Source organism: Megascapheus bottae, chromosome 6 (genome assembly GCF_031878675.1).
Source record: "Megascapheus bottae isolate mThoBot1 chromosome 6, mThoBot2.hap1, whole genome shotgun sequence".
Lineage (NCBI taxonomy): Eukaryota > Metazoa > Chordata > Mammalia > Rodentia > Geomyidae > Megascapheus > Megascapheus bottae.
Window position 1 is genome coordinate 81,379,092 of NC_143514.1, and position 12,977 is coordinate 81,392,068.

The 12,977-nt window shown below is 47.8% G+C and overlaps 1 protein-coding gene across 1 annotated transcript in view; it reads left to right on the forward strand.

Moving 5' to 3' along the window:
• Nphp4 (nephrocystin 4) overlaps positions 1-12,977 on the forward strand; it is an 88,974-nt gene that overhangs the window by 39,270 nt on the left and 36,727 nt on the right. The window contains exons 10-11 of the mRNA XM_090335965.1: positions 1,135-1,323; positions 5,565-5,703. Of these exons, the coding sequence (XP_090192091.1) occupies positions 1,135-1,323; positions 5,565-5,703 (328 nt within the window). The remainder of the gene's footprint in view (positions 1-1,134; positions 1,324-5,564; positions 5,704-12,977) is intronic.

A 12,977-nucleotide genomic window follows, 5' to 3' on the forward strand; every position in this document is an offset into this window, starting at 1 on the left:
TAGAGTCCTGGGGCAGACTAGGCCCTCTCCTTCCTGGAGCACTTGTAGCCATGAGCTCTGGGCCAGTCACCCTGAGCCAGTTACTCAGTCTGACCGGATATTTTCTGTACCCACAGACCTCTGGTGTTTCTATAGACCTCTGATGTGAAATGTGGAAGGGACTTCAGAGATGCCCACTCTGAACAGCTCATCACCTCTCTGACTGTAACTAGCACATCCTGCAAGGTGGTAGATCACAGGCATCACAGGGTCCTTGCCTTGACTGGTTAGGCCTAGTGGTAGAGTGCTTGGCTAGCATGCACGAAGACCTGGGTTCAAATCCTCGGTGCCACGTATATAGAAAAAAGCTGGAAGTGGTGCTGAGGCTCAAGTAGTAGAGCTCTAACCTTTAGCCTCGAGAAAGTCCAAGGACAGTGCTCAGGCCTTAAGCTCAAGCCCAGGACTGGCAAGTTTCAAATACTTTGCTGAGTTAAGCCCCGGAGCCCAGCTTGAGTTGTGGCTGCTAACCACAACTTTCCCTGGCTCCTGTTCCTCTCACCTAGCTGGTGGCAGGGGAGGGGAGGAAGGAGGAGGGGATACATTTGATATGATAACTTCCCAGTTTCCCTGGCTCCTGTTCCTCTCACCTGGCTGGTGGCAGGGGAGGGGAGGAAGGAGGAGGGGATCACATTTGATATGATAACTTCCCAGTTTCAGACAAAGCCGCATAGACAAAATGTATCATTGGAAGGTGAAATGTTCCTAAAGCTGAAATCCACCCACATTCTTCATTGCTCTGCAAAGTTCATTATTACTAACACAAAGTGCTGGTCATGGCCTTTTCCTGATGCATTTAAGGAGAAGTTGGCACTGTACAGAGAGTTTGCAGACCTTCAGGAAGATGTGTGAGGGAACAGGGCAGTCATTGAAACAGGGCAGGCCTTGAAGGGGCAAGCTGCTGCTGTCTCAAGCCAGGAAAGGAGACTTGTGTAGAAGAAAGAGGCTGTTTATATGGCGAGCATCATGTTCTGCTCCTGTGCCTCTCCTTTCTTTTGTAAAATGGAACCCTTGCCACATGGAGGTCTAGTTCAGATTTGTGTGTGAGCTGGACTGAGTGTCTTATGGTAATTCATATGTGGATATGCTTTGTTTCAGTTCCAGGGTGTGTCATCTACCTCTTTGTCCAGCTTGGCATGCATGCACATGGTTCGCTGGGCTGTTTGGAACCCTGTACTGGAAGGCGGCTCAGGCAAGGTGACCTTGCCTCTGCAGGGTGGGATCCGGCCCAACCCTTCGCACTGCCTGGTCTATCAGGTGCCCGTGGCCAGCATTGGCTCTGAAGAGGTAAGCCCTCAGATCCTTCTCGGGTGCATGGAGTCAGCTCACTGATGTTCAGGACCCGATTGTGACAGATCATTGGTGGGCAGGCCGTTTCATCTGGGATGCACCCTGAAAACGGTGATTTGAGAAGTGGGTCACAGTCAGTGTCTCGGTGGATCTCACCATGTGCTCTCCATGTACCTCTCCACCCGGGGTCCCTCACACTGTTTTGTTTACACTTCTGCTCACCCCATGGGCCTCAGTGTTCTTAGCTGTGTGTGGAGTAGCAGGGCATAGCAGAGAGTCTTAGGTTTAAAATAAGACACCAGGAAAACCAGGCACTGGGAGCTCATGCCTGTAATCCTGGCTACTCAGAAGACAGATCTGAGAATTGAGGTTTGAAGCCACCCTGCAAAGACAGAACTTGCAAGACTCTCATCTTCAGTTAATCAGCAACAATCTGGAAGCGGAGGTATGGCTCCAGTGGTAGAGCACCAGCTAAGTGAGAGGCCCTGCATTCAAGCCACAGTACTCGCACCTCCCCGCCAAAAAAAAACCCTACCCCAAACCACCCCCCTCCCGTCCAACAAAACAAAGTGAAACCCAAGCCAAACAGCTGTTTTGAAATGAAAAGCCTCTGTACTCAGATCTGGAAAACAGGGACAAGTAGGCAGGGTAGGTGAGGTGTGGGGGGGCCCCCGCTGGGCTGCCTTGCTCTTAGGTGGTGATGGAGGGTCCTTCTCAGTGACCTGGGCACCTTGGGTAGATGAGAAGGGCTGTCCGGTATCTGCTGCTCTTCCAAGGTGTGGCAGGCCCCTGCATGGCTCCTGTGCTCAGCCCTGGAAACCATTTCAGCAGTGCATGCAGGAGGCATTAACGCTCAGCTCTCATTTTTCTCAGGAAGGGGACCGTACCTGCTATTTTAGTGTGTTATGTCTGTGCTGACTCTAGTGACAGATATTATTTTCAGTGTTTTTATTTACGATTTAGATAATGCTTTGAGAACAGCTGATGGTGCAGCTTTTCTTATTATAATGAATGGCTCTCAATATGGGACCATATTATACTGCATTCCCATATGGTCTAGTTTGAGACCTTGTTATAGGACTGCTAGCAGACGTCCTGAGGCCATTAGCATGCTCCCTCCCTCCTTACTTCCGTGTGTGTGTGTGTGTGTGTGTGTGTGTGTATGTATGTATGTATGTGTGTGCGTGTGCGTGTGCGCTGCCCCCCCCCCTCTGTCTCTCTCTCTGTCTCTGTCTCTGTCTCTGTCTCTCTGTCTCTCTCTCCGTCTCATCCAAAATGATAGCTAAGGACCTTTGGTCTGTTTTCCGCCCCTGTCTCTAATCCCAGTGCTTGGTGTTGGCTTCAGATTTACTTTCAGGAAGGCTGCAACAGAGAAGGGCTGGTCTGAAATTGAAGTGCGGTTCTAGGGTGCTAGATAGTACTTATGAAGGAGAGCACTGACGAATGAGTTCAGGGACCAGCCTGTAAAGTTATTCATAGCTGTGAGGCTATGATTCCACATAGCATGGCCCAGGGAGTTTGAGAGCTGAGGGAGGGGGTGAGGTGTTCTCTGCCAGTCTCAGGGCTGCCAGCTGGAAGGAGCACAAGTAGGATATGTGAAGGCTTTGAGAACAGCCCTGGTACAGCTGCCACAGCCCCTGGGGGCTGGACAGAGATTGGCCTGAACCCAGTAGGGTTAGTTCTGCTACATAGGACCCAGCATTCTTTTCTCATGGGAATTGAGCCAGCCTGATCTCATGCATAATATTCAACAAGACCGTCATACAGTCTAAAATTAATTGGTCTACCAAGAGCCCAGAAAAATCTCCTCTTGTGTGTAAAAGACATCTAACAGACACCAACACTGAAATAACACAAATGTTGGATTATCGAAGACTTTAGAAGTAGCCATTATAAAAATGCTGTAGAAGTAGGAGTTAATACACTTGAAACAAGTGGAAAGACAGAAAATCTTAATAAAGAGAAGACATAGAGATGCATCAAATGGAACTTTTAGAACCGAAAAATAAAATAACTGAAATGAAAAATTTAGTACCTGGGCTCCATAGCAGAATGGGAAATAGCAGAAGAGTCAGTAAGGCTGAGGGTAAATCCATAGACTTGATCCAGCCTGAATCTGAGGATAAATCAATTGAATTGCTCCAGCCTGAGCTAGCGAGAAATCGATTGCAAGGCAGTGGAAGAGCTTCAGTGTTGGCCTGTGGGACAGGACCCATGAGTCTGGCATCTGTGTCAGCAGAGTCCCCTGGGACAAGCAGATGGCACGATAGTTGAAGATATAATGGTTGAAAACTTCCTGGGCTTGGGAGTGGATTTAAGCTGCATACAGTTTGAGAAGGTCAGTGAATCTCGGATGAATGCACAGACATCTGCGGCTAGGTACATCAACTGCTGAAGACTAAAGATAAAGGAAAAGAAGTCTTGAAAATAGCCATAGAGGAATGGCACATTACTGCCACAGAGGCAGAAAGCTTAGTGGCTGTGGCCTCTTCAGAACCTTAGAGACCAAAGGGAAAGAGTAACAGTGTCTAAAAGCACCAACAAGCCAGGCACAGTGGCTCTGGCCTGTAGCCCCCCTTCTCAGGAGGTGGTGATCTGGAGGATGAAGATTTGAGATCAGTTCTGGAAAAATAGTAGCAAGACCCCCCCATCCTAGTAATTAAACCAGGCGTGGTGGTTCATACCTGTGATCCTAGCTGTTGGCAGGAGGTAGATAGGAAGATTGCTATGTAAGGCCAGCCCTGGACAAAAACCAAGATACTATATATAAAAAAAAAAGCGAAAAGACCTGTAAAGATAAGCAAATATGAGGTCCTGAGTTTAAATTCTAGTGCCGTTACAAACAAGGTGAAAAAGTACTGGTAACAAAAAGCCTTGGAACTCAGAATTCTATGTCTAGCAGAATCACACAAGAAGAGACATGCTATGTTCTCAGATGGACTAGACTAAGAATTTATCAGCATTGGATAGCTTCTGAAAGAATTGTTAGTGAATGAGGGGGATGGGAGCAGTTAGAAATGTGAGTGGAGGAATGGTGAACAGAATAGCCTTGTGTTCCTGAGTTCTCTAAAATGCACTGGGAGGTTGACATACATGTTACAATAGTGTTTAACTGGGTTTTCTAGACATGAAGCTATCTATGATGAGGGAAGGGGAAAGAATGTAAGGCCGTGGAGTTTCTGCTTCCACTCGTTGTGATGACACAGGTCCTCATGAGACTGAGCGTCAGCTCTCCTTAGTGTGGCCACTGAAAATAAGAGACCACGAGACAGTGATCCAGTGAAATTATTCCAGAGAATGAAGGAAAATGGAAGCAAACATAAAGGGCAGGAAATAATACAATAGCAGTCCTGGACTCAAAAACTTGTCACTACTTCCATTAAGTATAACCCACCCAAAACCCTTGTTCAGTTACGAAATGACCGACTGAATGAAGAACAAGGTCCAGCCATTCACCGTCTATTTAAATAACTTAAATATAGTGGTACAGGATTAAAAGCAAAAGAGTGGGAAATGTTTCATGCAACCACTAAAAGAAAACTGGAGGGGCTAAATTCAGATCGACCCAAGTCTACTATGGAGCAAAGGAAATCACAAAATTAAATATGTGTAGACTGTACACCCTAGCAGTCTGTTCTTAGGGATTGAAAGCTTAGGATCATACAGAAAACTGTACACCTTAGTTGGTGCCAGCTGTTAATAGCAAACTGAAAGAAATAGCACAGATGTTCCTAACAGTGGCTGTGTCAGTGGCCCGTGGTGAACCTCAGCAGTAGAATACTGATAGAACAGGGGAGAGTCTATTGCCTTTATGTTGAGTGAAGGAGCCAGACTTAAAGTCACATGATTACAAAACTAGGTGACTTTGCTTATAGGACCTTCTCAAAAGATCAAAACAGTAGGGCTGGACAAGCAGGCAGTAAAGGCCAGGGCCAGGTAGGTACAATACAGCTCAGGCCACAGAGTGGACGCTGGTTTGAATCCTGACTGTGGCTTGGTTACGTGAAACCATACCTGTGTTAAAACCCATCGAAGTATACACACACACACCAGTATTAGCTGAGGTGTTAATTTAAAGTGAGTGTGATTTATTAAGCACATTAAAATACCCTTCTGCCTGGGCAAATGCTGCTCTTCGGGATTTTCATGTCACGTAGCTTGTTTCCTGGAGGTGGTTTGTTGGGGCTGAGCGGTGGGCCTGTGAGTGCCCGGCAGTGCTGACGACGGGTCCATTGCAGGCAAAGCAGGTGGACTTAGGAGCCGTCCACTTCCAGTTCTCGCTGAGCTTGGAGGAGCGCTTGGACACCCCTGCACAGCGTGCCAGTGGCCCCAGGGCTGAGGGGCGGCCCTCCAGGAAGCCACCCGCGTCCCCTTCTCGTAAGTGTTTCCAGAGCCTTTGAGCACTCAGCTTCATGTCCCCTGCTCCTTGGGAAAGTGCCTGTCCTCAGGAGGTTGCGGCTGCAGGGGCCTTCACGGAGCCCCTAGGTGGGTCTTTTGCACAGTGAGAACATGTGTGGCCAGGCTATTTGTTACCTGTGCTTCAGCTACAAACTGGCTTAGTCACTTGGGCAGCCAAGTGTCTGCGGACTGTCCCCTCAGTGATGTGACAGGGTACTTGATGGCCAGGGGGGATCAGAACCCTGCAAGCCTGGCCTGTGGATTTTTTTTTTTTTGCCAGTCCTGGGCTTGAACTCAGGGCCTGAGCACTATTCTTGGGCTTTCTCAAGGCTAGAGTTCTACCACTTGAGCCTCAGCACCGTTTCTGGCTTTTTCTATGTATGTGATACCGAGGAATTGAACCCAGGTCGTTGTGCGTGCTAGGCAAGCACTCTACCACTAGGCCAAAGTTGCTGCCCCCTGGCCTGTGGGTTGAAGGCTGTGGGCTTCCATCTTTCTTGCCTATTCATCTGCCTTGTCTTCTCACCCTAGAGCCTGTCAGACTTGGGGATTGGTGATCCCGGGAGTCCTGCGGGTGCAGGTGGCGGGGCAGTCCTTCCCCTGCAGGTGGCGTGGTCCGTGGGTGTGGAGGGGGTCGAGGAAGGAGTGAAGATTGTCAGTTTAGTGTTCTGGCTGTAGCCTGTACAGAATGTTTAGGGCCTCCTAGTTTAGACCTGAGCCCTGAGGCATTGGGATAAATTACAAGGTAGTGTTGAGGAAGTCAAGGCCCCAGGCCTCCACTCTGCCCATTTTTGTGGCGTCCTCACCAGTCAAGGGAGGCTCTGGGAGCCCTGGGTCACAGGCGGTCTTTTGCTCCTCTTTCTTCTGGTTCCAAATGGGCAGGGGCAGAGTAGAAGCTGGGAGAGAGGAGCACCGTGTGCTTCCCCTCCCGGTGGCGCGGCCTGGTCCCGCCCCCTCTTCTCAGCCCTGGCTCTGGTCTGAAAGTATTCTTTTTTGTCCTGAGTCATGAGAGACTCTTCTGGTTTGCATATGCTGATTATGTTGAATTGAGTCCTCTGGTTGGTAGAGAGCTCTGCCACTTCTTGGGCCTAGAGTTGACATGCTGGCCTTGGTTCTTACGGTCTTCTGGGATTGCCTGAGATGTCTGGGACTAGGTACCAGAACGGAAGCTCTACCACTTGAGCCACAGCTCTACTTCTGGATTTCTGGTGATTAATTGGAGATGAGAATCTGACAGATTTTTGTGGCTGGGGCTGGCTTTGAACGGTAATCTTTGGGTCTCAGTCTCCTAAGTAGCTAGGATTACAGGATGAGCCTTTTCATAGAAGCAGTGAAGCTATTCTTTCAGGGTTTTTTGTTGTTGTTGTTGTTTTGTGGGTCATGAGGCTTGAACTCCCGGCCTGGGCACTGTCCCTGAGCTCTTCAGCTAAAGAGCTCTGCTCTATCCCTGAGCTACAGCCTCACTTCCTTTTTTTCTAGTTATTTATTGGAATAAGAGTCTCACATTCTTTAGGGTTGGCTTTGGGCTGGCTTTGAACCTGGATCCTCAGATCTCATCCTCCTGATTAGGATTGCAGGCGTTAGCCACCGCGCCCGGCTTGTACCTTCAGTTTTTGAACCTTGTGCTCAGCAAGTGTTCTTGGGGCTCTTTGTCCCCCTCTCCCCATTTACCTCAGTGCTCTGTCTTATTTAAGAGGAACTGAAATGTACAGCACCCCTTGTACTTGAGGTGTTCCCAGAATGTCAGCTGGAACCCCTGGTGGTGGCAGTAGGCGGCAGGCTTGCATTTCCTGTCATAGTCATTGCAGAATAAATTTCCATTTTATTTGAAATACAGTTTTATCTAGTTTAATTCCTTGTTTGGTAATTTTAATATGTTTCTCAGTCGTGATGATTTCTTTTTTTAAGTTTAGTTTTTAGTCAGTGTGTAATGAGTGTATGTACGTGTATGTGCACATAGTGTCTGTGATGAGTTATTGTGGCTGTGGTTATTCCTGCACAGCAGCACACAGGCATTGCCCTCCTGCTTAGCTGAGCCTTCTCACCCAGTGCCCTGCTCTCAGCTTCTTACACACAGCTTTTTTTTTTTTTTTTGGTGCCAGTCTTAGGACTCAAGGCCTGGGTGCTGTCCTGAGCTCCTTTTTGCCCAAGGCTAGTGCTCTACCACTTGAGCCTCAGCTCTACTTCAGGCTTTTTCTGAGTAATTTACTGGAGAAAAGAGTCTCACAGACTTTTTTTGATTCAAACCAGGATCCTCAGATCTCAGCTCCTCCAGTTACTTGGGATTACAGGCACGCAGCTACTTAGAGCCTTCTTGATGAGCTGACTTCTGTCCTGCTTTGATCTGATTCTCCAGCTTCTGCTCATCTGGTAAATTGTGACTGGACCCAGATAGTAGAAATTTTATCTTAGTGAGTATTGACCAATTTTGCACTTCAGAATTATTTTTTTTAACTTAGCCAATGGTTCGCTTTATGTTCATCTTTATCTTTACATACAATGAGAAATTTTCTTAAGCTTCGAGAATGATTCTTTTGGGTCTTGCTCTTTAGATTTGTTGGATCGGTGATTCTTTTGGGTCTTGCTCTTTAGATTTGTTGGATTGGTCCAGATCAACCCTAGTCTAGGGGTGACAAGATGCCTTAGGCACCCACTGTTGAGGGCATGGTGATGGCAGAGCCTGGGATCTGGCCCCATGAACACCTTTTCTGTTTCCTGTACTCTTTTCCCCAGTGCAGGCAGTCTTCTGCTGTACCCTCTCCTGAAGACTAGTGAGGCCCTCAGTATCCCCTTGGAATGTCTCTAGCACTCTGGGCACCTTATCCTGCCTGCTGCTCTGCCAGCTTCCCCGATTTCCCAGGCTCTCCATTGTCTTCTCCAGTGGTAGTCCCACTGGACCCTCCCTTCCTTGGCCTTCGTGCTTGCTAGATTCAGACTATGGGGCCGTTTCAGGGTTGCAGGGTGGTTTTTCTTTGTTCTAGATGGACAGCTCAGTCTTGTTACTGTCCCTTTACCTTCTTCTGAGCTTTCCACTCTTAGTGGTAGTTCAGGGCTTTGAGCCTTTCCTGGTGTTTTTACCACCACTCTGAGTCTTGGACTTCAGACAGGAATGAATTTCCCCCATATAGTGCACTCATTTTCCTTTGGGATATATGCTGTTTATTTCTTTTTTTAATGAAAACAATCCATAGTCAGAAATAGCCAAGGCATTGTTGATGAAGAGAGGCTGCTTCCTCTTGATTTGAAGGCACCAGAACAGAATGGCATCCAAGATGACATGGGCCCAGAGATGTGTAGACCACAGGGTACAGGGAGGTGACCTGTGACAGTGCACAGGCAGACACTTTCCTTTCTTCTTGCTATTCTAACCAAGTGGCACAAGCTCAGACACTTAGAGCAGCATAGCTTAGTGCATCTGGCTTGGGAGGTAGCAGTGCTCTCACAGTCTTTTAAAGCAGGATCTCAGCAGAGCAGCAGCAGTGCTCTCACAGTCTTTTAAAGCAGGATCTCAGCAGAGCAGCAGCACTCTTTGCCCATTCTGACTTCTAGAGGCTGCCTGTATCCCTGTAGCGTCTTGAAGGGAAACGTCAGCCAGCCATTTCAGGCCAGCTCCCTCCCCTCCCCTATAGCCAGTGGCCATCACCCATGGTCTTGCCATAACTCAGGCCCGCTCTTCTATAAGCTACCAGCCAGAGAGGAGAGTCTTGCTTATTTCAAACAATCACGATCTGACAAATAACCTAAATGACCTGGGGGAAGGAAGAAGAGGGAGGAGGAGCAATATAAGACAGACAGATCCTGACCACCTGACGGACAACTGGTTTCTGGGTCCCATTGCTTTTCTGAACAGCCTTTACTTTCTTTTTGTTAAATAAACTCTTTGTTACCTTACTATAATTGGGTTCTCTGGTTTTATTTCTGTACTGCCAGAGAACAAGAGCTCACCATGCTTGTGTATTGATCTTACTACGCTCCATGGATCCTGCCTCCCTTGTGCTTGCAGAGACTGTGGGGAGGACTTGGCCCCCCAGACCACAGCCGTACACAGGTGTAGGTTCTGAGGACCAGAATGTGCCCCCCAAACCCCGTGTCTGGAGTGGGGAGCCAATATTCTGCCTACTGCAAGGAGTAAGGAAGGACCAGTCAGTCTGTGGTGCTAGTGGGAATGGCTGTCACACAGGCGATAGAAAATCCAGCCTTCATGGTACATCATACACAAAACCAAATTCCAGACAGAGAAGATTAGAGAGAAAGGTTATGGAACTAACTCCTCTGAATCAATAAAAGGGAGCGGGAAGAGTAATGGACAGAGGATATGAAGAGGGACTTCACCAAGAAGAAATCAGCACATCTAATAAGACGAGAGAAATGTGAAGTAAAATGAGAAGTCATTTTATTGTCCTCGTGTGGAAAATCAGCCTGTGTCAGCACGCAAGTTAACAAGGGTGCAGCAAAGGGGGGCTCAGCTTTTTGGGGGGACAGGGTTCAGGGGTAGAGTGGGGGGGACAGGTGGGAGGGCTGGGAAAAAGGAGAGATCCTGTCTTAAAAATAGAACAGAAATACAGAAATGGCTGTACACATAGCTCAAATGGTAGCGTGCCTGTTTACCAAGGTCAAGGCCCCCAGTTTAAACCCCAGTAATGGTTGCGGGGAGGGGTGGTGGTGGCTCAGGGACCAGCTCTCAGTTTTGCTTATCTGCTACCTTGTTCTGTAAGTTTCTAATTTTTGTCCTCCTTTCAGATTCGTTTGCTTTTGTATATTTCTGTCTTTACCGAGTTTACTGATTTTATCCTCTCAGCATTGAATGTTTAGCTTACGTTCCATTGATCTTACTTAACAATTACAACATTGGTCTGTCCTGGGGGTTCATCTCTGTAAGCTGAATTATGTATGCTATTTGGGGAGGATCTTGGTTCAAGGCCAGTCCTGGCCAAAAAAACAAAACCACACACACAACAACAACAACAACTTAGCAAATTCCATGTTTAAAACAGGCCAGGTATGGTGGAGCTTTTCTCTTAACTGCAACAATGCAGGCTGGGTGCATTCAAAGTGTGTGTGGTGCAGCCAAACTACCTTCACCCCTTTTACATAGAAGTGTTTTTAAATGTCTGCATGTAAAGAAAAAAATCTTGTCTATCTATATCTATCTACTAAACTTCACTTGCATTTTCTTATGGAAGCCTCTCCTGATCTTCAAAGCCCACTTCAACAGAAGGTCTTGTTCTTGATAGTGCTTTTTCCAGTGTGGATGATGCTGTTTTCTTTCCATAATCCATAACAATGTGCTGTCTTCATTTCTTCCATCTCTGCTGTTCTTGAAGTGTATTAGTCAGCTTTGCTATGGTAACAAGTAAGCCCCACCTCTCAGTAGTTTAAAGCAGTTTAAAGTAGTTAAAGCTCTCTTTAACACATGATATGTGGTTGGAGCAGTCAGGCTTCTCATGGATCCACATGGCAGCTGACGTTTTGAATACTGCTGGCCAGTGGTCAGATAAGAGAAGCTTATTCTATCAGGGAAAGCTTTAGCCCAGAAATGATTCTGCCCCTTCTGCTGCTGTGCTGGCCAGACGTAGCCTACACCCACCCAAGTGAGAGGGAGAGATGGAGGCTCTCCTCACACCAATAGGTGAAAAGAGGCCAGAGCACCTGGCAAGTGGGGACTCCATTTGCTCATGTACAGTGCCAGCTCAGTCCTGGTCTGCAGTGAGACACCGTGGAGGGGTGAATCATCCGCTCTGAGGCCAGGGTTAGAGCCCAACCCAGAAGAGTGTAAACCAAAGAAGAAGGGATCTATGTGGTAGGCCTGGCTATATCCTGGCACTTGTGAGATTCCCACCATTCTTGATCTGTCAGTCTCTTTTATAAGCCCGCCCCTTCCAGCTCTCCTGTCTTCAAAGTTGACTTCCTGCCAGTTGTTTTTCCCACAGGAGGGAACTTGTTTTACTCAGTTGTTCCTGTAGAGTCAAGAGAGACCATTGTTCTGTGCTTTACACTGTAACAGTAGTATGGTCAGGGTTGGGGACAGTGAGTCCTGGGTCACACACTTTCTTGGGTGAGGGGTTGGGCCCCTGCTCTAAGGGCCAGAGGGTGATTCCCCAAGGAAAACCGTCAGAAGACAGTATGGGCTGAGGGTGGGTGAGTGGGGCTAGGCTGCTGTGGGCTGTTCTGGCCTTTCCTATCGCCTCCTGGCATTCCCTCACCATCAACGAGCAGACACTCAGGTTCCTGGCTCTTCCACAATTGAGAAAGAGGAAGACAGTGGACAGCAGCCAATCCTGCAGCGGCAGGCAGGTGTGGGCAGGGTGCAGCCTCACCCCTTTTCTGAGCCTGGGTGAATGTGCAGAGGGAATCATTGTCCTGTGGGTTGTGCCAGCAGCCCTTGGCTTCATAATATGCAGAGCAGTAGGGTACACGGTTTGAAGTCTTTACAAAAGATTTATCGTCAATCCTTGGCAGAGAGGAGACTACTTTGGTTATTAGAAATATCAGAAATGGAGCAATTGTGCAAATGTATCATTGCAGTGGGAGCTACTACCTGTGGGGACCCGCACAGCCACGTGACGAAACCTGATTTCATTTGGCTGATTTAATTTGGATTTATGGTAGCATTCATGTCATGCTAATGTGATCGCCTCCAGCCCAGGTTCCAGGCATTTGAAGACGTTGCCTCCCAAGGCCCAGTGTAAGAGACTGAAATATCCACTAGTGTTTAACTTATGATGAGAACTTTCGATACTTCAATATTTTACCAACGTATACGGCTCCTTTGGAAATCTTAATGATATGTAGCTGTCACTTTAAGTGAGATACTTTGGCTTCCTGTGTGAATAATCCTTATTATTTTTCCCTCCTGTAAAATTGCCTGGGAGCCGCTCCTCCTGTGAGAAGAGTGTGCAAGTTGCCACTAGAGGGCGCTCAATCTCCACCCCTTTTTTGCCGGGGGGGGGGGGGGGGGGGTGTTGTTGCTAGGGATTTCCTTGACCCATATTTTGCTTTTGAACATTTTAGCAGTGTCAGAATTTTCGGTTGTTTGCTTAGTAGATCTGAAAACATCTCCATAGCTGGGGTCACTGTGGACATGCATCTGTGGTGTTTCCCAGGAGGTGGGTCATGTTAGCTTCCTGCCATGATCTGGCTAGACCTTTGGCTTGTCTAGAACATTCTCTCTGTCAGGCAGTGTGCTGACCATGCCTCAGGGGAATCTAGACAGCGCTCGTTGTGCAGGCTGTGAGGCACATGCTGCAGATGTT